The 19896-nt window shown below is 35.9% G+C and overlaps 1 protein-coding gene across 1 annotated transcript; it reads left to right on the forward strand.

Annotated features, from left to right (window-relative positions):
- The first annotated feature begins 13785 nt into the window (after positions 1-13785).
- Positions 13786-19745, forward strand: LOC103947446 (mitogen-activated protein kinase 20). Its single transcript, XM_048578414.1, has 10 exons — positions 13786-14380; positions 15464-15872; positions 16138-16265; positions 16390-16449; positions 16771-16920; positions 17630-17785; positions 17905-18116; positions 18219-18320; positions 18697-18863; positions 18955-19745. The coding sequence occupies exons 1-10, from the start codon at positions 14357-14359 to the stop codon at positions 19401-19403; spliced, it is 1857 nt and encodes a 618-aa protein (XP_048434371.1). The 5' UTR covers positions 13786-14356; the 3' UTR covers positions 19404-19745.
- Positions 19746-19896: the final 151 nt, after the last annotated feature.

The raw sequence follows: 19896 nt of genomic DNA on the forward strand, positions 1-19896 counted from the left end.
TAGGTGCACATCGCATTGTACGCTCACTTTGGATCCATTGTAAGTGCCAATCCTGTCCTAGATTGCTATAGGCAATTAGGACTCGTATGTGCCGCGTATAATGCCAGTCTTCACGTGACTAGAGCACATATCATTGTTACACCTAATCATGTTCATGTCAGAATACCTCTGCATAAACTCATGTGTCAGCATGTGTTAATAAGCACTCGATATGAGATGTTTGATTGTGCGAGATTATGTTGATTACGGAAGTCATGTGTTTATTTACGAAATATTATGACGTATTGAATCTTCAAGATATTGCAAGCTACAATAAGTATTTTCTTACTATATGTAGTATATATATTTTGGAAACTATACTTGTTTTACGGCGAGGGGTTATTATGTTTTCAAAAAGGTTTTACAAAGCTTTATTTTTAGGCACACTCACCCTTGTTTTTGCACCTCTTTAGGTTTAGTAGTTGAGCTTTCATATCGATGAGGATTCTTGGCAAATCTGGTATTGGAGACTACCTCCGATGGTATAATTCTCAATCCACTATACTGTACTTTACTTATGCTTTGACATCACGAGTGATTTGGGTTCATTTCTGCTCACCAGCACAATCTTATACAATGGCACTTTTAGGTTTAAATTTATTCACATATTCCACTACACAACACTTTATGACTTCGTCATCTTCCAGGTATCGGCCAGCATATCTCAATTCGGAGTCCTAATGGACATTCCTAGTCGGGGTGTGCCAAATATACTCATGGCGTACAATAATAATAAATATAATATCTTCTCCAAATATACTCATGGTTGCAGTAGTAATAAATAAAATATCTTTGGGTAAAGTACAAAAAACTACCTCAACTATTAGTGTCACGACACTTTCATACCTCATTTTTAAAAATTGACAATGTCATACCTCATTTTACGAATTTGTGACAATGTTAGACCTCTGTCAGTTTTTCTGTTAAATGCTGACGTGGCCAGAAACGGGACCCATTTTTATTAAAATAATAATTAAATATTAAAAAATTAAAAAAAAAACAATAAACAATAAACCAAAAAAAAAACCCATCAACCGGTGTCCCCCTTCCCCAAAAACCCAAATCCCCTTCCCTGAGTTCTCCCTCACTCAACCCTCTCTCTCCTTTCTCTCTCTCGCTTCTTTCTCTTCTCTCTCCCTATAACCTGCATCCCTAAAATCCCAAAACCCAAAAACCATTCCCACCCGAGTCATCATTGCCGGTGAGCTCTCAATCATTTGAGCCGACGATCGCCGATTAACCTCAAACCCTTCCTCGCCACTCTCGCTAGCGTCAGAGCTCTCCTTCTAGCACCACAGGTGCTTCTAGTTCCCCTACTTCAAATACCACGACAAGTTGAAATTATGCAGAGGCTTCGCCCTCTCAGAACCCATCGGCATGGACTTCACCTCCACTCTCTCCTCCTCATCCAACCCACCTATATACACCATTTATCAAAAACTCAGACCAAAGAGAGCCACTCTCATATCACAACTCTCTCTCTCTCTGTTTCTCACGCCTCCTCTGATTTTCTAGGAAAATCTCGGAATTTTCTGCAAAAAACGGAGAGTTTTTCTATTGGGATTGTTGTTGTTGTTGTTGTTATTGTTTTTTTTTTCTCTCGCAAATTGCCGGAGGGGCAGACTCCGAGGGCAAGGAGGAGAAGAGAATGTTGTGGTGAAGGTTGTGGCTAGAGTTAAGGTTTGGGGGCGATTAGGGGTCGTGGTTGTCATCACTGGAGTCAACGACAGAGGTAGGGTTGTCGTCAGTGGGATCGGAAAGGAAGGTTGGGGAGGACGGGTGGGAAGGATTTCTGGGTTTTGGGATTTTAGGGATGCAGGTTGCAGGGAGAGATAAGAGAGAGAGGCAAGAGAGAGAGGGTTGGGTGGGAGACAACTCAGATAAGGGGATCTGGGTTTTTTGGGGAGGGGGACAAGTGGTTGATGGGTTTTTTTTTGGTTTTTTGTTTTTTTGTTTTTTTTTAATTTTTAATATTTAATTAATTTTTTAATAAAAAATAGGTCTTGTCTCTGGCCACGTCAGCATTTAACAGAAAAACTGACGAATGTCTAACATTGGCACAAATTCGTAAGATGAGGTATGACATTGTCAATTTTAAAAGATGAGGTATGAAAGTGTCGTGACACCAATAGTTGAGGTAGTTTTTTGTACTTTACCCAATATGTTTCCTAGATATAACTCAATGATAACAACAATAAATATAGAAAATTGGCCCAGAGACATAACTTAATGGCAACAATAATAATTATAGATTATTTGTCCCATATATGCTCAATAGTGACAATAATAATTATAGAATATCTGTCACAAACAAAATTCACTAGCAATCGTAATAATTATACAACGTTAATGGCCCTCTATTAGCCCTCTCAGTTTGCAATCATTTCAAACATATATATATGTACATTTCACAAAGTAGGTCAATGATTAGGAAATAACCCATTTATAAATCCAAGTTATACACACACACAAGGTATATAACAAGGGAGTATTTCATATGCAAAATAGTTGTCATATGATATGAAAGTCAACTCACTTGAAATACAAGCTATTAACCACTAGCACGAAAATGAAGCACTCAGACACGATCAACATTTAAGGAAACACACAATTCTCAACTCAAAATCCTATTTCAATTCCACAACGATCCAACGGTGGAATCATCATCATTCACAAAAGTCAAACGGCGATCACGTTCTACGATCAAATGATCAAATCTCGACAAATGGATCATGGATAAGGACACAGAACATGTGACCACCCGTCTCAAAATTTACGGAATGGAAGTGCAATTTTGTAATTTCACTATGGTTGGGTTAGATATTTTGAAATGTTTTGGTTTTTGGGTGTGCCATCATTATTATACCTCATTGTGAAACACATTTCAATTCTAAGTCTTGTGAAGTTTTCTTGAAGGCCTTGAGTACTAAGTTGTTTGTCCAGTATCGCATTTTTTTATTCACTGACTGTTGGACAGTCTGAACGAATTATCTAGACCTTGGAAGACGTGTTATGTTCTTTTGATTTGTGGTTTCTGAATGATTAAAATTTACACTTATCTCTTTTGGAGTAGTTACGATGATAGTTTTTATTTTCAGTTTAGGTATGCATTTTTTGAGACATGGCATGAAGGTTTCTACAGGCAGCACTAATGAGACTGTAGAGTTTTGCAAATTGGTTTTCGGATGTTTGAATTTTCGTTATGGGAAACTGTGTGCTTCTGATGTTGTCGACTTGGAGTTGGACAAATGGTAATTTTACAGCTTTGAGAATTGCTACTTGTTTAGCAAGACAACAATGTGTTGTCGATTTTACGGGTTGCAAACTGTAATATCGATAGCTTATTTGTTAGGTTCATTAAGCAAGTGGGCAGGTAGACCTGTCTACGATAGATGTTACTATTTAATTATTGTTGAGGCTCGACCCAATGACACACACCTGTTCTTGGAGTACGTGACGTTACGAATGCTTGGGCGAGACCCACTTTCATTTTTGTTTTTAATTCTCAGTGCAAGTATTTTAATGTACTTTATTATAGTTATATTTGTATTTTTGACATTACAAACGTTTGGTTGAGTCTTTTCCACTTTCAATGTTCAGTTCAATACGAGTTTTCGATCTCTATGTTAGTACATATCTATTTTAACATTATCATACTATTCGTACATATTATTGACCTTACGTCATTATGTATTTTTGGCTTTACATCCTTATAGTATGTTACTACTTTTATACTGATGGGGGAAAAAGGTATGAGCCTGAAGGCATGAAAGAGGAATCATTGCAACCCAATCACGACGTTGTGGCATATTCTCTTTTATGCAACCACTCTGACTTGATTTATTCTTTATATATATATATATGTATATATTCTTCTTCCTATCTTCAAGTATTTTTGTATAGTAAGTTATTTCAAATTTTGGGAACAAAATTTTCTTAACAAGGGTAAATTGTGATGACCCGTCTCGGAATTTTCGAAATGGAATGGTAATTTTGTAATTTCACTATGGTTGGGTTAGATATTTTGAAACGTTTGCTTTTTGGGTCTTAATTTGTGTGCCTTATGGTGCCCACTCCTTTTGGTTTGTTCCCTGGCCTAATCTCTATTCTCTTCTCCTTATGTTTCACTCTGGAAAACTTCACAGCTCTCTCTCTTATTTTCTCTCTCTATTACCGGTGTTCTCTCTCTCTCCGAGCTCGACATATAAGAACAACAATGACACCACAAACCACTATAACCCTAGGACTCTCCCAGGTAAGATCTCGAACCTAGGCCTGGTCCGTAGTACTCTACAGTGACAGAAACTGCTGTTATTTCCCTCCCTCGATGAACTCCAGAGTGTTTCCATCACCTTCGACGTGGGTGAGCTTCGAAAACACTCTAAACATTCCCCTTTTTTCCTCATAATTTGTTTCTGATCGTATTTATGTATTGTGGACGTTGAGACATTGCAAAAACACCTCGGGAAGGTTTTCCCAGATTATGGCGAGAACAGTCGCCTTCCAGGCCGTTTTCCGGCCAACTCCGGCCACCACACTACTTCAAATTGGTACGAATCTCTTCTTCTCATTCTAAGCTTCATTTTGGCTTTTGAATCATTGCAAATGGTGTAGAAATGAGCTCGAAATGAGCTCGGGAAACTTTGCCCAGATTCCTGCCAAACCCAAGGCTTGAAATCGGGTCGACCCGACCTGAACCCCAAAATCGGATCTAAAGACCCAACCACCCAGGCCTAAATCCAGCATCCGGTCCAGACCCATATATGTAACCCAGCCTAAAACCTTCGGGCCATGCGACTAAGCCCAAATCCAAAACCTTGACCCACTAAACACAACCCAGAAACCGACCCAGACCCAAAACTTAGATTTGATTCGATCTAATTAGATTCCAGTTTCCAACCAGCACGTGGCCACCTATCTTAGCCGGCGCGTGGAGCACATGCGCCTCCACCGGAGGTATTGCGACTTTTCTGGCTAACTTTTCGGCGACCCAACTCGGCGCGTGCTATGACAGGTGCATGGGGGTACCCGAGGTCCCCCCTAGGTTTTTCAACGTCCTGAATCCGTTTCTGATGTCCATTTTCTAAAATTCAACCGTTTCAATAGAATTTTATTAATTGGTCCTTTTATGTGCTTAGGTGTGTTTGTTAATGGCGTTTCCATTCTCTCTAGTTTGCACGACTCTTCGACGACGGAGTAAGGTGAGTAGACGCCTTCTAAAATTTATGATTTTACTATTAGAGATGCATACATGAAAAGCATGATTTTATGACTACGTTTTATGAAATGTTTATGAAGTAATTGGATTTATGCTTTATGAAATATCATGCTTTATCGAATAATTATTACTGAGATTTATGATATGATATTTGATCTATTGAGCTCCGATTGAGATATATTTTGGAAATATTATGTTCATGATTTTCTATACTTATATGCCTACGGGTGGAAGATATATATATATATATATATATATATATATATGGCTTCGACCGGGCGTTTGTAGGTGGCTTCGACCGGAAAATATTTATATATGGCTTCTGTTGGGTGATGTAGGGCCTTCGGGCAATTCTGATATCACTACTAAGCACACTATATATGATATATGTTTTATGAAGTTTTATAGCATGCTAGGGTTTTCTGAAAACTTATTACATATTATACTATTAAGTTTTCATAAACTTTGGGGGTTAGTACGTTGATGAATAACTGTTTTAGTATTACTGATATATATATAAACTTAGTCCACTCATGTTTAGTTGGACCTTAGGATTTAGACTTGAGGCGTACAATCCTGGTGTCAAAGCACTCCCGCATCAGTATCTTCGACTCCGCTCGGTGTAGGACCCTTTCCTTTATTCGTACATTTGTGTAATACTCCTTCTTAAATGTTCTGGATTAGTTGTATGCTTTGAACACGTTCCACAATTGCATATTCATTATAGTTGAAGTTTTATTTATGTTCATTCATTCTTCATAGTTCTTATGCATGTTAGTATGGCTTCATCACCTTCGGGTGTTAGCCAGCACGTGCTTACCCTAGTGTTCATAGGATATCAGGGTCGGGCATGTGAGAACATTGGGAACTTCTCTTTGTTCAAAATCCATATCATTTGAAGTTTTCCACATGCCGCCACGTATGAGGTTTTCAAGTGAACAAAATCTGAAATTTTTTAACAACTCCAAATCCTACCAAATTTCACATGTACGATGTGGGATGTTACAATCCACCCCCCTCAGGGGCCCGACGTCTTCGTCGGCACACTTCCGGCCAAGGATTGGCTCTGATATCAAATTGTCACATCCTGGCCCGGGCGGGACCACTTCTCGGGCCCGCTTCACCACCGTGACACGATATTGTCCGCTTTAGGCCCCGACCACGCCCTCACGGTTTTGTTTCTGCGAACTCACACGAGAACTTCCGGATGGGTCACCCATCTTGGGAGTGCTCTCGCGCGCTACTTGCTTAACTTCGGAGTTCCCATGGAACCCGAAGCCAGTGAGCTCCCAAAAGGCCTCATGTTAGGTAGGGATGGGAATATACATTTAAGGATCACTCCCCTGGACAATGTGGGATGTTACATAAACCACGTCCAACCTACTAAAGTAAAATTTAAAATGACCAAAATTCCCTTCAAACTCTTTTCTCAAAAATGTAAAATAATTAAATAATAAATTTTGAGATAGAATATCACATTTTTTTTCATTTTTACTGATTATATATTAACAATTGACAACCGTTCACAAGTTTCACAATTCGACAACACACCTCAAGATTTAACTCACCCCTATTTTGCTGTTCTAATTATACTAATAGTGAAAAAGTTAATATTACTTTTACAATAAATAATAGGAATTGTTATTGACACTCCAAAAATCTCAATTGACACTCCAAATTTTCCATAATTTAAAAAAAAAAAATTACACTTGTAAGGAGTATATAATAAAATTTTTAGAGTACTAATAACAATTTCATAAACAAAATAGTTTCGATTATTCACCGTGTTTTTACTAATTCAACATTTTCTCTTCTGACTAACACTAGTCATCCCTGAAATCCATAGATGAGCATTATTTGATGGCTATTGCTTTTTCTTCTACTATTTAGTGTACACATACAAAAATCTAATTGAGAGATCATATTTTTCAAGTTGTGAGACTCATAAATTATCAACCACAAGATAAATTCATGCACGCCTGCAAGAAGAGACGATCACTCACATAAATCTCACAATTGTATCAAAAGCCCTTTATAATCGGACACCTAAACCCCAACTCCCCCAACAAAGGAGATTAAATCTTCTGCACTGATTTTTTGTGTAGTTTCTGTGTAATATCTATCATTGGTTGACACATATTAATAAATTCAACTCTCCTTAACTTTATTGTCATAATCTTAACACAGATTATTTAACGATAAAGACCACAAAAGGACTACATACAAAATAAATGCAGAAAATTTGATCTTTCAGCAAAATAATTAGAAAGAGTAATGCATATTGCATGCTGAGCTCTCTTTTTCTCAAAAGACAGACAAAACTTAGAAGTGAAAACGGAAGTGGAAGGGTCACAAGTGTGGAACTCCAAGCACCCACATTTAAGTGCTTTTGGCTTTTCGTGTGCTTGAGTTGGAAGCACTTTGACATCAAGCATTTGTCCTTGAGTGTTGATCAACAGTAGTTGAACTTGAGGCCCTCATCAACTGTCGTTGCCTGGCGTGATGAACATGTCAATCATGCGCAATGCAATTTGAGGACCGACAATTGTGGGATCCACTCATCACAATACATGGAGAAGGTTGCGGGGTCCACCTACTTTCTCCCCGACGGTCACAGCTTGCTCAGGGAAAGTTCACGTGGCCAAGTGGGGCACTTGCAGGACAACGACACGACAGGATATACTTGCGATGGGGGTTATGCATATCCTTTTCATTTTTCTTTCCCTTCTTCCCCAAATACGTATACAAACAATAAAAATGATACAAATACGTATGTACAGTGATGTATTCTGTACATATCTTTATGAGTTTTTGATGGGTACGTATTTAGTGCACGTCCGTTTTGACTTTGTTTGGGACTTCGGATCCGTGGAAAACATGATTGCTCGGATTACTCAGATTAGGGCTTGGTTTGCTGAGTGTGGGTTGACGTGTTGAATTCTTATTGTTGGGCATTTGCTTTGATATTTGACTTGGTTTGCTGGAAAGGGAACGTAATCTTTCTTATCAAACAATTCGGACCTTTAAAATTTGATTCAACGGCTAAAAACATAAACCCAATTTAAAAGTTATAATAACTTTAGCCGTTGGATCAATTTTCAAAAGCTTGGATTATTTGATGCAGAAGATTAGGTGGAAGGGATCCAGAGAGGATCCCTTTCTTGGTTTGATTTGCCTGCATTGTATGATTAGTGCTACACATACCACATATTTGTATCATTTCTTTAATAAAGGTAGATTCCGTAAACACTTGTGGGTCTCATCTCTATTAAAGAGATAGTCTAAATAATGATACAAAATGATACAAATAGGTGATAAAAATAGTATTCTTAATATTGCATTGCATATGGGTTGGCTGCCAAGTCCACTTCGTCCATCAAATGTGGCTCACAATTTAAAATTTAGCTAAAAACACTTACATATATTTAATATAATTTTCATATTATATGATAGCCAAATTGGTGTGATACAAATTAGAAACGCATGCTATATTCAATGGTAAAAGTAACATCTTATGAAGATACTATCAACATTATTAATACAAATATTGGCATTATCAATACATAAACCTATTGAGTTAGTAAGTAGTTAAGTTGATGATTAACGTTTTGTGCCTACCTTGTCCTAATCTAAGATCAATAATCTCTTCTATACCTTTGATTTTGGTATGATTGAAGACAAACTATTGTCTATATATTGGATAGTTTTTTTATTTTATGTTTTCATTGAACAAGTTTAAAATATGTAAATATATGAGTTAGAATTTAGGAACACGTTTTCACACACAATTTAACATATGTTTTTGTGGGGCTCATTATGTAATATATTTCAACGATTCAACTATTTATATTTTATGTCTTACCTCAAAGATTATGTTTACTAAAAATCACCCAAATTCGAAACCATATGAATATCTTAATGTGTAGGGATTTGTCTAACTTTTTGCAATGATGATCTATTAATGATGTAGAAAAATACAGATGATTCAGATCATTTAACTATATTACAAAGTAAACCTTCCAAAATACGTCTCAAAATATGTATGAAAAACGTGTATCTCTGAGTTCTAACCCTACATATATATAGCTGGGAATGCATCCCACGATGCGTCTCCACTAGATACAAATACATATAAGATTGTAAGAGGGAACTTATCGGCAAATATTGTAATCAACAACCAATTACTAGCTAGCTTTTGTAGGCTTGGACTGCAAACAAAATGATTGAATGAAATGAACACTTTTTTGGTGAGCAAGATTCGGCCCTCCATCGGCTTCCTCTTTTTCATGCGTGATTGTGAAAGCAAGGCAATTAGTAAATCTAATTATTAATTAATCCTTAATTTAACATTCATGGCAAATCATCTTCATTCTAATCTGTATCCCCTGGAGTTTCACGGCAAGATATTGGAGAAAGTGACATCTTCTACATATATAATTTTTAGCACATATATCATAATATATGTTTGTCTTTTGCTATAAAGCGCAGGGTAATATAGAATTGAATGTTGACAGGTACGACCAAACACTCGTGAGAAGAAAGGAAAAAAAAATTAGAAAGTGTCGTGTTTATTTTTGTTACGCGATTGTGTAATAAAAAAATGCGTTCAATTGCCTTATTTGTATTTATAAATAAAAAAATCTCATAAGTAATGTTCTTTTATATCATATTGATTATTTAAAATTTTTACGGAAGATATAATATTTTATATTCGTTCATCATAAAAAATTTATTTTCTTTAAAGTGGTTAATATTTTTTTCAAAGAATGATTAGACAAACAACTTTTCTTTTTCTTTTACAAAGATAAAAAAAAGTTTAAATTGGATAATTAATATGATTAGTGGATGCTTACATGTCCCACATCCACACGTTAATAAAAAAAAAGGTATGCAGCTATTGTGCCCCCCAACTTTTGTGGTCGGCCTCCACTTCTCCAAACTTCAAACTTCAAATTTCAAACTGATTTGAAGTGATCGAGATCGTTTTGGATCGCGCAGTGGTGTCCATATATTTTTTTGTGTAAGCTTTTTCTTTGAAAATTTGAGTTTGAGATCTCATTTTTGTCCTCTTTTTCTACAATTTTAATCTCTTCTTCTGTGCCTTTTTTTGTACACATATGGATGATATAACTCTCTCCTCAATTTTAATGCATTTTTATAGAACCGTCATGCAATGTAATGTTATTTTTCCTAACAAACTAAATAAAATACTTATATATGCTATTTTTTATAATATCTTAAAAGTGTGACAAATTATGTCACTTACTTATATTATAACATGTAAAATGCATGATACACTAGGTATTAATGTTTTGTGTACATAAAAATTTTCGTTGACTGATTGAATTCTACATAGTCATGTAACAAGCATGTGCACTTAAAATCTAGCCAATATGTATGTAACTTGAAATAATGCAATATCTATACTTAAAACCTAGTGTATATGTACATAGATATGCCCGTAAAATTTCTTATCAATCGACAAGAGATATATGATCAAATTTGATAATTTGAGAGTTAATTTCTTCCTTGAGATACAAGATTAAGTCAAAAGTTTAAAGAGATATCTATAGTTAGGAAATCTTAAGTTCAGTTTTGATAAATGGATTATGTTGTTTAGTTTTTTGGCTTTTTAGTCGAAACAATTTTTGAGATTGACATAACTCTTTAATTTGCTCCATGACAATGAAAATTCATTGAACTGATCATGAGTTTGTGCACCTGACAAATCTTATCTCATTAACCATTTTGGCTAAAAAGCTTCTTTTTTCTTTTCTTTTTTTTTTTTTTTTTCTTCTTCTTCTTCTAATGCTTTCATAAGTGAAAAACAAATGTGGCTCACCAATAAGAAGAAAAACTCAGGATTCAGCTTTTAGTCAGTTCCAAAATCGTTGTCTCTGGTCTGTAGCTGCAAACACAATATTTTATAACAAGTCAATATACCGATTTTTATATTCATACATGTAATTGTTTATTTATATAAATAAAAATAAAAAATATCAACCCAACAAATAAAAAACAATATACTTGAGATTTGGCACTTTTTCTTCCGAAGTCTATTGAGGTTGGATAAAACGTCCATGTTGGAAGGTGTGGTGCATCCTTTCAAGTTTCCAAGTTACCCAGAAAACAAAAACAATTCAGTACCAAACGGATAAAATAATATCTCAAGTTCGTGTCTTCTATACGTGTATAATACAATGATGTATTGGATTGTAAATCAAATTACTTGTCCTTCAATAAATTTCAACCAAATACTTGTATATACATTGTTTCCAGAGGTTGATGTACATTGGGACCTGGATGGTCTTAGGATCACCCAGAGTTTAAAAAATATAAGAATGAAGATCTTCCAAGGACCATCCAATTGTTTTGTACAGGTTCCTTTGTACCTCCTAAGTGTTTGATGTGATTTCTGCTTGGTGTATCTCGACAAGTTGTGAGACAATGCTCGATACTCTCGATATCATTCATCAAGTGTTCGACAAAATGTCTCAGTGAACCATGAAATTTTAACAATGAGACCACCCAAAATTCGAATCTGGATCCACCAATGATTGTATCCAAAGAAAAACAAATATACTTACTAAAAAAGGTATATATTATATATTATCACATTCACATGCATATTCTTAAAAATGGTTACATGCATATATATGTGTGTGTATATAAAATGAAGGTAACAAATACATGTATGTAAATCTGTTGTTGGAATTGAAACTAGTAAACATGATAAATACCACAAGAGCAGTACGAATACCTTATATTTGGTTGCTTATATATACAAATATATATATATATATATATGCGCTACGTACGTACGTATGAGCATGACCAACTCTTTTGTTTTTTAAGACTTAAAAAAGTCATTAATCATTTAAGATGAAGAAAATCATAGATAAAGAATACAAATCAACGATCACAAACGTAATTGAAAGACAAAATAAATTTCAGCCACATAATCAAAACCGAGAAGATAACGCTCAACTATTTTTTTGTGGGTGCTTCTATTAAAATACGTGAAATTTACCGGTTTTAGCATATTTCTCTTTATTTGTAAGTGAAAAGTTTTAAATTCAATTATCGTTAAAAGTGAATTCGAACCAAATTTACTGTCTAACTTATTATGAGGTTTAACTCATTCTCTCACTCCTTAATGTATTTAAAATCATGTGTATTAAAAAATAAATTATATAAAACCTTCGACCATTCATGTATTGTCACGTGAAACTATATTTAATGTTAATTCACTGATTGATACAGACTAATTCATCAATAAGGTAGACACCTAAGTAAAGGTTGAAAACAACCCATCTTTAAAGCATTGCTTCTTGATTAACACGTGTGATGCATGATTAAATTTGTCACGAGGTATCATTATTTGATTACTAAACTACATATTATGACATGTTCTGATTTGTTTTGAGGTATGTTTAATTTTCATTTTCCAATTAGCGATCATAGGTTAGCTTTCACTCAGCCGATGTAACAACAATTTATGTGACTTGTAGATTAGCTAATTTTGTTGATGAGAAGCAAATTAGCTAAATGTTTTATATCAAATATTTATTAATTATATTTAGTGGTTTCACGTCTATCTAATTTAACTTAGGCAATTTTAATTCATTATAGTCACGTTTTACTTATTATAACAATCACATTTAAGTTTTGTACTTTGTTTTATTTTATAAAAAATTTGATATTATTTCTAATATTTGTTTGGGAAGGCTAATTTAGTAGCAGACGTTATCGTTAATTGAAGACAAAATATACAAAATTTCTGTATTTGGTTTTCCAAACTTCCTTATGTGGTGACTTGAAAATTTTGTTTGACTGTAATGTTGTAGGAAATCCTAAGGAGATTCAAGTTGTACTTTATTTTGTTTCATAAAAATAATATTTGTCAGATTTTTATTCATAAAAAAAAATCAAATATTTATCAAATCATGATTAGTGTCGTCATCATGATAATTATCATAAACCAAACCACTTCCTAATGTGGCACCTTTTTTGACCTCCCACCTATTCCCACCAACCTCCCTTTAACCCAATTAAAATTCGCCACGTGTCCAGCACCCCCCGCCAACTAACTCTGTGATTCGTGAATCAGCAAGAAAAGCAAGTGCAAATTGGGTAATTAGAATATTAACAGTTTGAAACCATACAGAATCTGTTGATAAAGCAAGTGCAAAATGGGTAATTGGAATATTTACAGTTTGAAACCATACAGAATCGGTTGATCTGTCACCTCACTCACAAGAGATTTTGTAAGTATCGTCTGTTTAAACGGTGCTCTACATGTTATATACAAGTGAAAAAAACGATATATTTTTCGTGTCTTTTTTACTTATTTTATGCAGTTGTTGAGTACACGCTTGAATACCGATAATTTGAAAATTTTCTTATCGCTCACCCTCAAAACCACATTGCCGAAACAACCTGTACATTTCCTCGCTGTTGCATCTCCACCGCCTCCCTGTACATCTCCATCATTATTTATATATCTTTTATTTCCGTATCCATACGTTCTGCATACGATCCCACCCACCCCCCCCCCTAGATTTTTTCCTTATATCTCTCTCTCTGAGTCCTCTCACCCCTTTTGTCGGTGCCATCAGATCTTGTAGAATACAAGCTCTGTGGCGCTCCAACTGTTGCTCTTTCTTCATCTTGCTTCCCATTCTCCTTCGAAACCGAGTTAAAATACAAAAGGGTATAATTTTATTTTGTGGTTTTGCATTTGAATTGGAAAATGTTAAAGCTTTATGTGTTTGGTGCTTTATGGTGGTAGTTGGTGGGCTGCCTTGTTGGTATTGTTATTCAGTGAGTAAGGTTTTGGGAGGATTGCAATCAGAATTGGAGGAGTGCATGAGGGATTTGGTCTTGTGGGTTCTATGCTGGGTGAAGTTGGGATTGAGAACAAGGTGGGATTGTGGGCTTGTGATAAGGAGCAGGGGAAGGTGGGGCAAATGTGGCTGAGTCCTTGTGGGATTTGAGGACCTGGTTTCTTTCTATTTTTGCTTGATCTTAGCTGGGTAAGAGCTTTTTGGCTTACTTTTTCGAGTTTTCGAGATTTCGAGTTCAGGGTTTGACACAGAAATGCAGCAGGAGCACACCAAGAAGGTGACTTTCAATTGGTTTCTGTTACTTAATCTCTTAATTTCCAATTCTTTGATTTGTTAAAGTAATTATTTATCAATAATTGCAATTGTGTTTTAATTATTGAAACTTGATTTGATTCATCATGTCTGTGCTATTTGAAGCAATCATATTGTATTTTCTTATTGGTTTATCATGAAAGTTGAGATCTTTGTGCAATTGAGATTTGAAATGGAGTTTTATTTCAAATGTCCGCTGATTGAGTGGGACATGTGTTAGCTAAAATTGCAACATAATTATTGATCTATAATTAACGGCTGTTAGATTTAGTTTTTGTTTTATAACAGTCATAATGGATAACGGCATTAGTTAATGCGAATAATCTTTGATAAATATGTTTCCATTCTTATTCTGGTACTTTACCAATTCAATTTAATGCTTATGCTTCTCTTTTGAGATCATTTATGCCAATTTCATGGCTCCTTGCCTCTCTTTTTCTGGACTAGATTCCTCTCGAATAAAATTATATTTTTCTCTGCGGGGTGTTTTATATATCTCGTCTCGTTTGCCCGCATCAGTTTTTGTATCTGTCAATTTTCGTTGCCGCATCCTTTACTTCTAAAACTGCTGGAATAGTTACAGGAATTTGAGGTATTGGTTGTGCTTCTTTTTGGTTTTTGGCCTTTTATTTTTAGTTTGATTGGAGTTGACAGTTAGGACTTTTAGATGTTGTCCATAAAAAGTTATGTGATTGGAAAATGTTCAGAAACCACAAGGGGGATTAGTAAGTTCTTATTTATGCATCATCATGGTTACTGTAAATTATCATATAATCTGGAAGTTGGAACACATTAGAAATATTGTAGTGATTGCATGGCATCTTATGATCTTTTTGTAACTTTATTATTAAGAATGACGATGTATTATGTAGATATATATATGTATGTATATCAATATTTCTGTACTATTCTTGTACCTTTCTGATGTCTTTGTGCTCAGACTTGTTATATAGTCGTACATAAAACACCTATGCTCATTTTCATTTAGATTTCTGTACTATTCTTGTACCTTTCTGTATTCTGATCTGAATTGGATTCAATGCAACAGAATCAAACAGAGATGGACTTCTTCTCGGATTATGGTGATGCCAATCGGTACAAAATTCAGGAAGTTATTGGGAAAGGAAGCTATGGTGTTGTTTGCTCAGCAATAGACACACATACAGGTGAAAAAGTGGCAATAAAAAAAATACACGACATTTTTGAGCATATATCTGATGCCGCTCGTATTCTTCGTGAGATAAAGCTTCTCAGACTTCTACGACATCCCGACATTGTTGAAATTAAGCACATTATGCTGCCACCTTCTCGAAGAGACTTTAAAGATATCTATGTTGTTTTTGAGCTCATGGAATCAGATCTTCATCAAGTTATCAAAGCCAATGATGACCTGACACGAGAACACTATCAGTTCTTTCTTTACCAGCTGCTTCGCGCGTTGAAGTATATTCACACAGGTACTTCTTGCTCTTTAATCACTTTGTGTGTGTCTGCACATACTTTCATGTGTTCCATGGTGTTTCTAGTGGTTGATTGTCCTGTTCTGTTTTCAGTTTTGTTTTGATTGCTCTTATTATCGGGATTCTCTTTTATTGTCTTGTTTTCTCTCTCCCTCCCCTCCCCCTTCATGTTCTTTTCTTTTTGGTTGGGGAGAAAAAGAAGGGGGGGGGGTGAGGATGTTGGGATATTGTTGACATATCTGATACTCTAATTTGACTGCAGCAAATGTCTACCATCGAGATTTAAAACCGAAGAACATATTGGCAAATGCGAATTGTAAGCTTAAAATTTGTGATTTTGGGTTAGCGAGAGTTGCATTCAATGATACGCCTACGACAATATTTTGGACAGTACGTAATTTTGTGATATGTAGTTTATCAATGCTAGAGTGATTTTCAGAGCATATGATAATGTTTCCAACATTATGTTTTAAATATAGCACTAATACTTCATATTTATTGGGGACATCTGCAGGACTATGTTGCAACGAGATGGTATAGAGCTCCAGAGCTTTGCGGATCCTTTTTCTCTAAGGTAGAGCTTCTCATAGGTTTTCTTAAACAGTTTAAATTCAGTACAGTTTAATCAGGCGAGTTTACAAATCGGTTGATCTGAGTTTAGTAACTCAATGCAGCTTCTATACTGTCGTTTGGCTAAGATAGTGCATCTAAATGCAACACACATATCATTCCCGTCTGTGTATTTCAGCTGCATTCTTATGATCATTATTTCGAATTTAGAGGAGATGTGGCATGCCTGTCGTTCGTGTAAATTATTCTCTACTAAGATTCTTGTTCTTGAGCAAGTACTTTTTTAATTTCCTACCTATTAATTTGTGAAAACATGTGAATGCAGTATACCCCTGCGATTGATATATGGAGTATAGGCTGCATCTTTGCTGAGGTATTAACAGGAAAGCCACTTTTTCCTGGAAAGAATGTTGTTCACCAGCTGGATTTGATGACTGATCTTCTTGGGACACCATCATTAGATACCATATCCCGGGTAACCCGTCTTTTCTGATGCAATGCATTCTGTTACTTAGTTTTTATTATTATTATTATTTTTATTATCATTATTATTCTAATTATTTATTGAGTAATGTGCCGATTCGGTTCCTAAATTATTACTTGAGTGAAAAATAAGTTCATAGACTATTTTTTTCAGAAAAATAAGTCCTTAATAATACTTGCCAATTCCATTCCTACTATAGGATTCAAAGCTATTCTATTGAATCTTCTGTCAATTTAAATCACGCAACTTGCATGTGATACAGTTTGGAGAGTAGATTAGTAGTTTTTAATGAGTTTAACGACTTATTATTACGAAAAAAATAGTATATGAAGCTAACTTTGGACGATAAATTGGCAGTTAGATTTGCAACCTATATGCAACATTAAGGGCTTACGGGTGAGAAAATTATGGGTTTACCTTCTCTAGTTTCATGTGCAAGTCATGTGACTAATCAACAGAAAATTGGATATAAGCTACAAATCTAATAGTAGGGATGAAATTATCTATTACAATGACTTTAACGACTTTTTTTTGCAAAAAAAAAAAAAAAAAAGTTTATAGACTTGATTTTCAATAGGGTAATAATTTAGGGACCAAGTCGGCAGTTTACTCTTTATGTATTTAAGCTTGTGCCTCTTCCACAATAAGCTTGTTGCTACACTCGCTTAAAATAATAACCTTGTACATTGTTTGAATGCAGGTTCGAAATGAAAAGGCAAGGAAATACTTAACCAGTATGAGGAAAAAACAACCTGTGTGTTTTGCACAAAAATTTCCAAATGCTGATCCTTTAGCACTACGACTTCTGGAAAGATTGCTTGCCTTTGATCCCAAGGACCGGCCAACTGCCGAACAGGTTTGTCATATCATATTAGGCCATCTGCTTTCTTTGTATTCCTCAGTGTGCGTGCCAGTGCATATATCCAGCCACTTTATGGAAAATGTGTTAAACTCAGCATCTTATGTTTTCACCAGGCACTTGCCGATCCTTATTTTAAGGGACTGTCGAGAATTGAGAGGGAACCTTCGTGCCAACCAATTACAAAGATGGAATTTGAATTTGAAAGGCGAAGAGTTACAAAGGAAGACATACGGGAGCTAATTTTTCGGGAGATATTGGAGTACCATCCTCAGTTGCTAAAAGACTACATAAATGGAACTGAGAGAACTAATTTTCTCTATCCAAGGTTCAAACAGCTATAGTTGCTTTCTGTATTCACATATTGTTGCATAGATTGGTCAAGGTTCTTTATGTTATTTGCCCTAATTTTGTTTGTATGTGTATGCAGTGCTGTGGATCAATTTAGAAAGCAGTTTGCGCACCTTGAGGAGAATGGGGGTAAAAGTGGTCCAGTTATTCCACTTGAACGAAAGCACGTGTCGCTTCCTAGGTAAAATGTAATTTCCTTCTGTTTATTTTTTACAAGCTGCTATAGAAATGATGCAAGCCAAGTGCTGATGCACTGTCATCACCTTGATAGGACGAGGTTGGATCTACTGTTAGGCAAGTTGGTCATCTTCTAAGTGCTCTACTATGAAATGTCCTGCTACTTCCCGGCCCATCAAGCAGTCCCTTTTTAGGACATTACCTTGTTATTAGGGCCATTGATCACTCAGTTGAGCCTATTGTTCTATCCCTTTTTATAGTGCTAGGATACCTTCGGCTTATGACCTGCACTGTTCTTCCATTCCTGGCAAAGCTACGGGTATGATTTTTATCTGATTGTCTATGGTTATGATAATGGTGAATGTGTTAAATATTTTCAGGTCCACAATTGTACATTCAAATACGGTCCCTCCCAAAGAGCAACCAAATTATGCATTTTTGAAAGATCAGAAAAATGCCAAAGAGGCATACAGGAATTCAAGGGATTCGGAAGCAATTCACGTAAATCTATCAAGAACCATGCAAACACCACAAAGAATTTCTTTGGGTACTATCAATAACTTTGTAGAATTTGTAGCAATTCCGTTCGTTTCTTATTTTTCCATTTAGTTTTAACTTGCTTTTGGGCACTTATCCAGCCAAACCAGGAAGAGTTGTTGGACCTGTTGCACAATACGATAATAGAAACATGATGAAAGATGACTATGACCGGAGGACACTAGTTGGAGGTTCGGTACTTCTCCCTCAGGCTGCCCCTCCTGCTTATTGTTACCGCAAGCCCAGTGCTGGAAATCAGGAAAGATCTGTGGTGGAAGTTGATAGGGACATGTCCTCACAAGCCAAGCAAGCTGCACATTGTGGCATGGCAACGAAAGTAGCACCAGATGTAGCTATCAGCATTGACTCGAACCCATTTTTTATGACTCGGGTTGGAGTTCCTAAAGTGGAAAATGATGATCGAATTGCTATTGACACCAACTACCTGCAGACAAAGGCTCCATATGGTGGGATCGGCGCTGCTGCTGCCACTGCAGCAGCCCACCGTAAGGTTGGAACTGTTCAGTTTGGCATGTCAAGGATGTATTAGGGAAGCATAATTACGATACTTGGGTCATGGAAATGGTGCCGGATGGAGAAAAAATTTCATACAGAAGAGGAAGATGGAGCAGAGTTCATGCGTGGGAGGGAGGTTCCGTCTTCAAAGGGAACGAAAAGAACTCCAAGGGAGGTTGTGAGGAAAACCACTAAGCGAGGCGGGTGCTTTCCTTTCAAGAGCCAACTTTCTCTGGTTATGTTTAGAGACGAGTACATTTATCTTTCGTTGAAGAAACTGTCAGCAAAAATTATACAATCAAATTCAAAAACGAAACTCTCTTTGCCCTTTTACCTGATGCTGAATGAAACAATTGTACATGTAGTTTTTATTCCACTACTCATGATACATGGGCATGGCTCGTAACGCGCTATGGAGAAACTTACATGCAATTAGGACGTCATGGTAGCAGTATCTCGAGGATGCTGCCGCCATCCTTTAGTGTTGCGCCTAAGTTCTTTCTCCAAGTTTTGGGAGCCTTTGTGGA

The sequence above is a fragment of a genome, unplaced genomic scaffold (genome assembly GCF_019419815.1).
Source record: "Pyrus x bretschneideri cultivar Hongxiangsu unplaced genomic scaffold, Pyrus_bretschneideri_v1 Contig12, whole genome shotgun sequence".
NCBI lineage: Eukaryota > Viridiplantae > Streptophyta > Magnoliopsida > Rosales > Rosaceae > Pyrus > Pyrus x bretschneideri.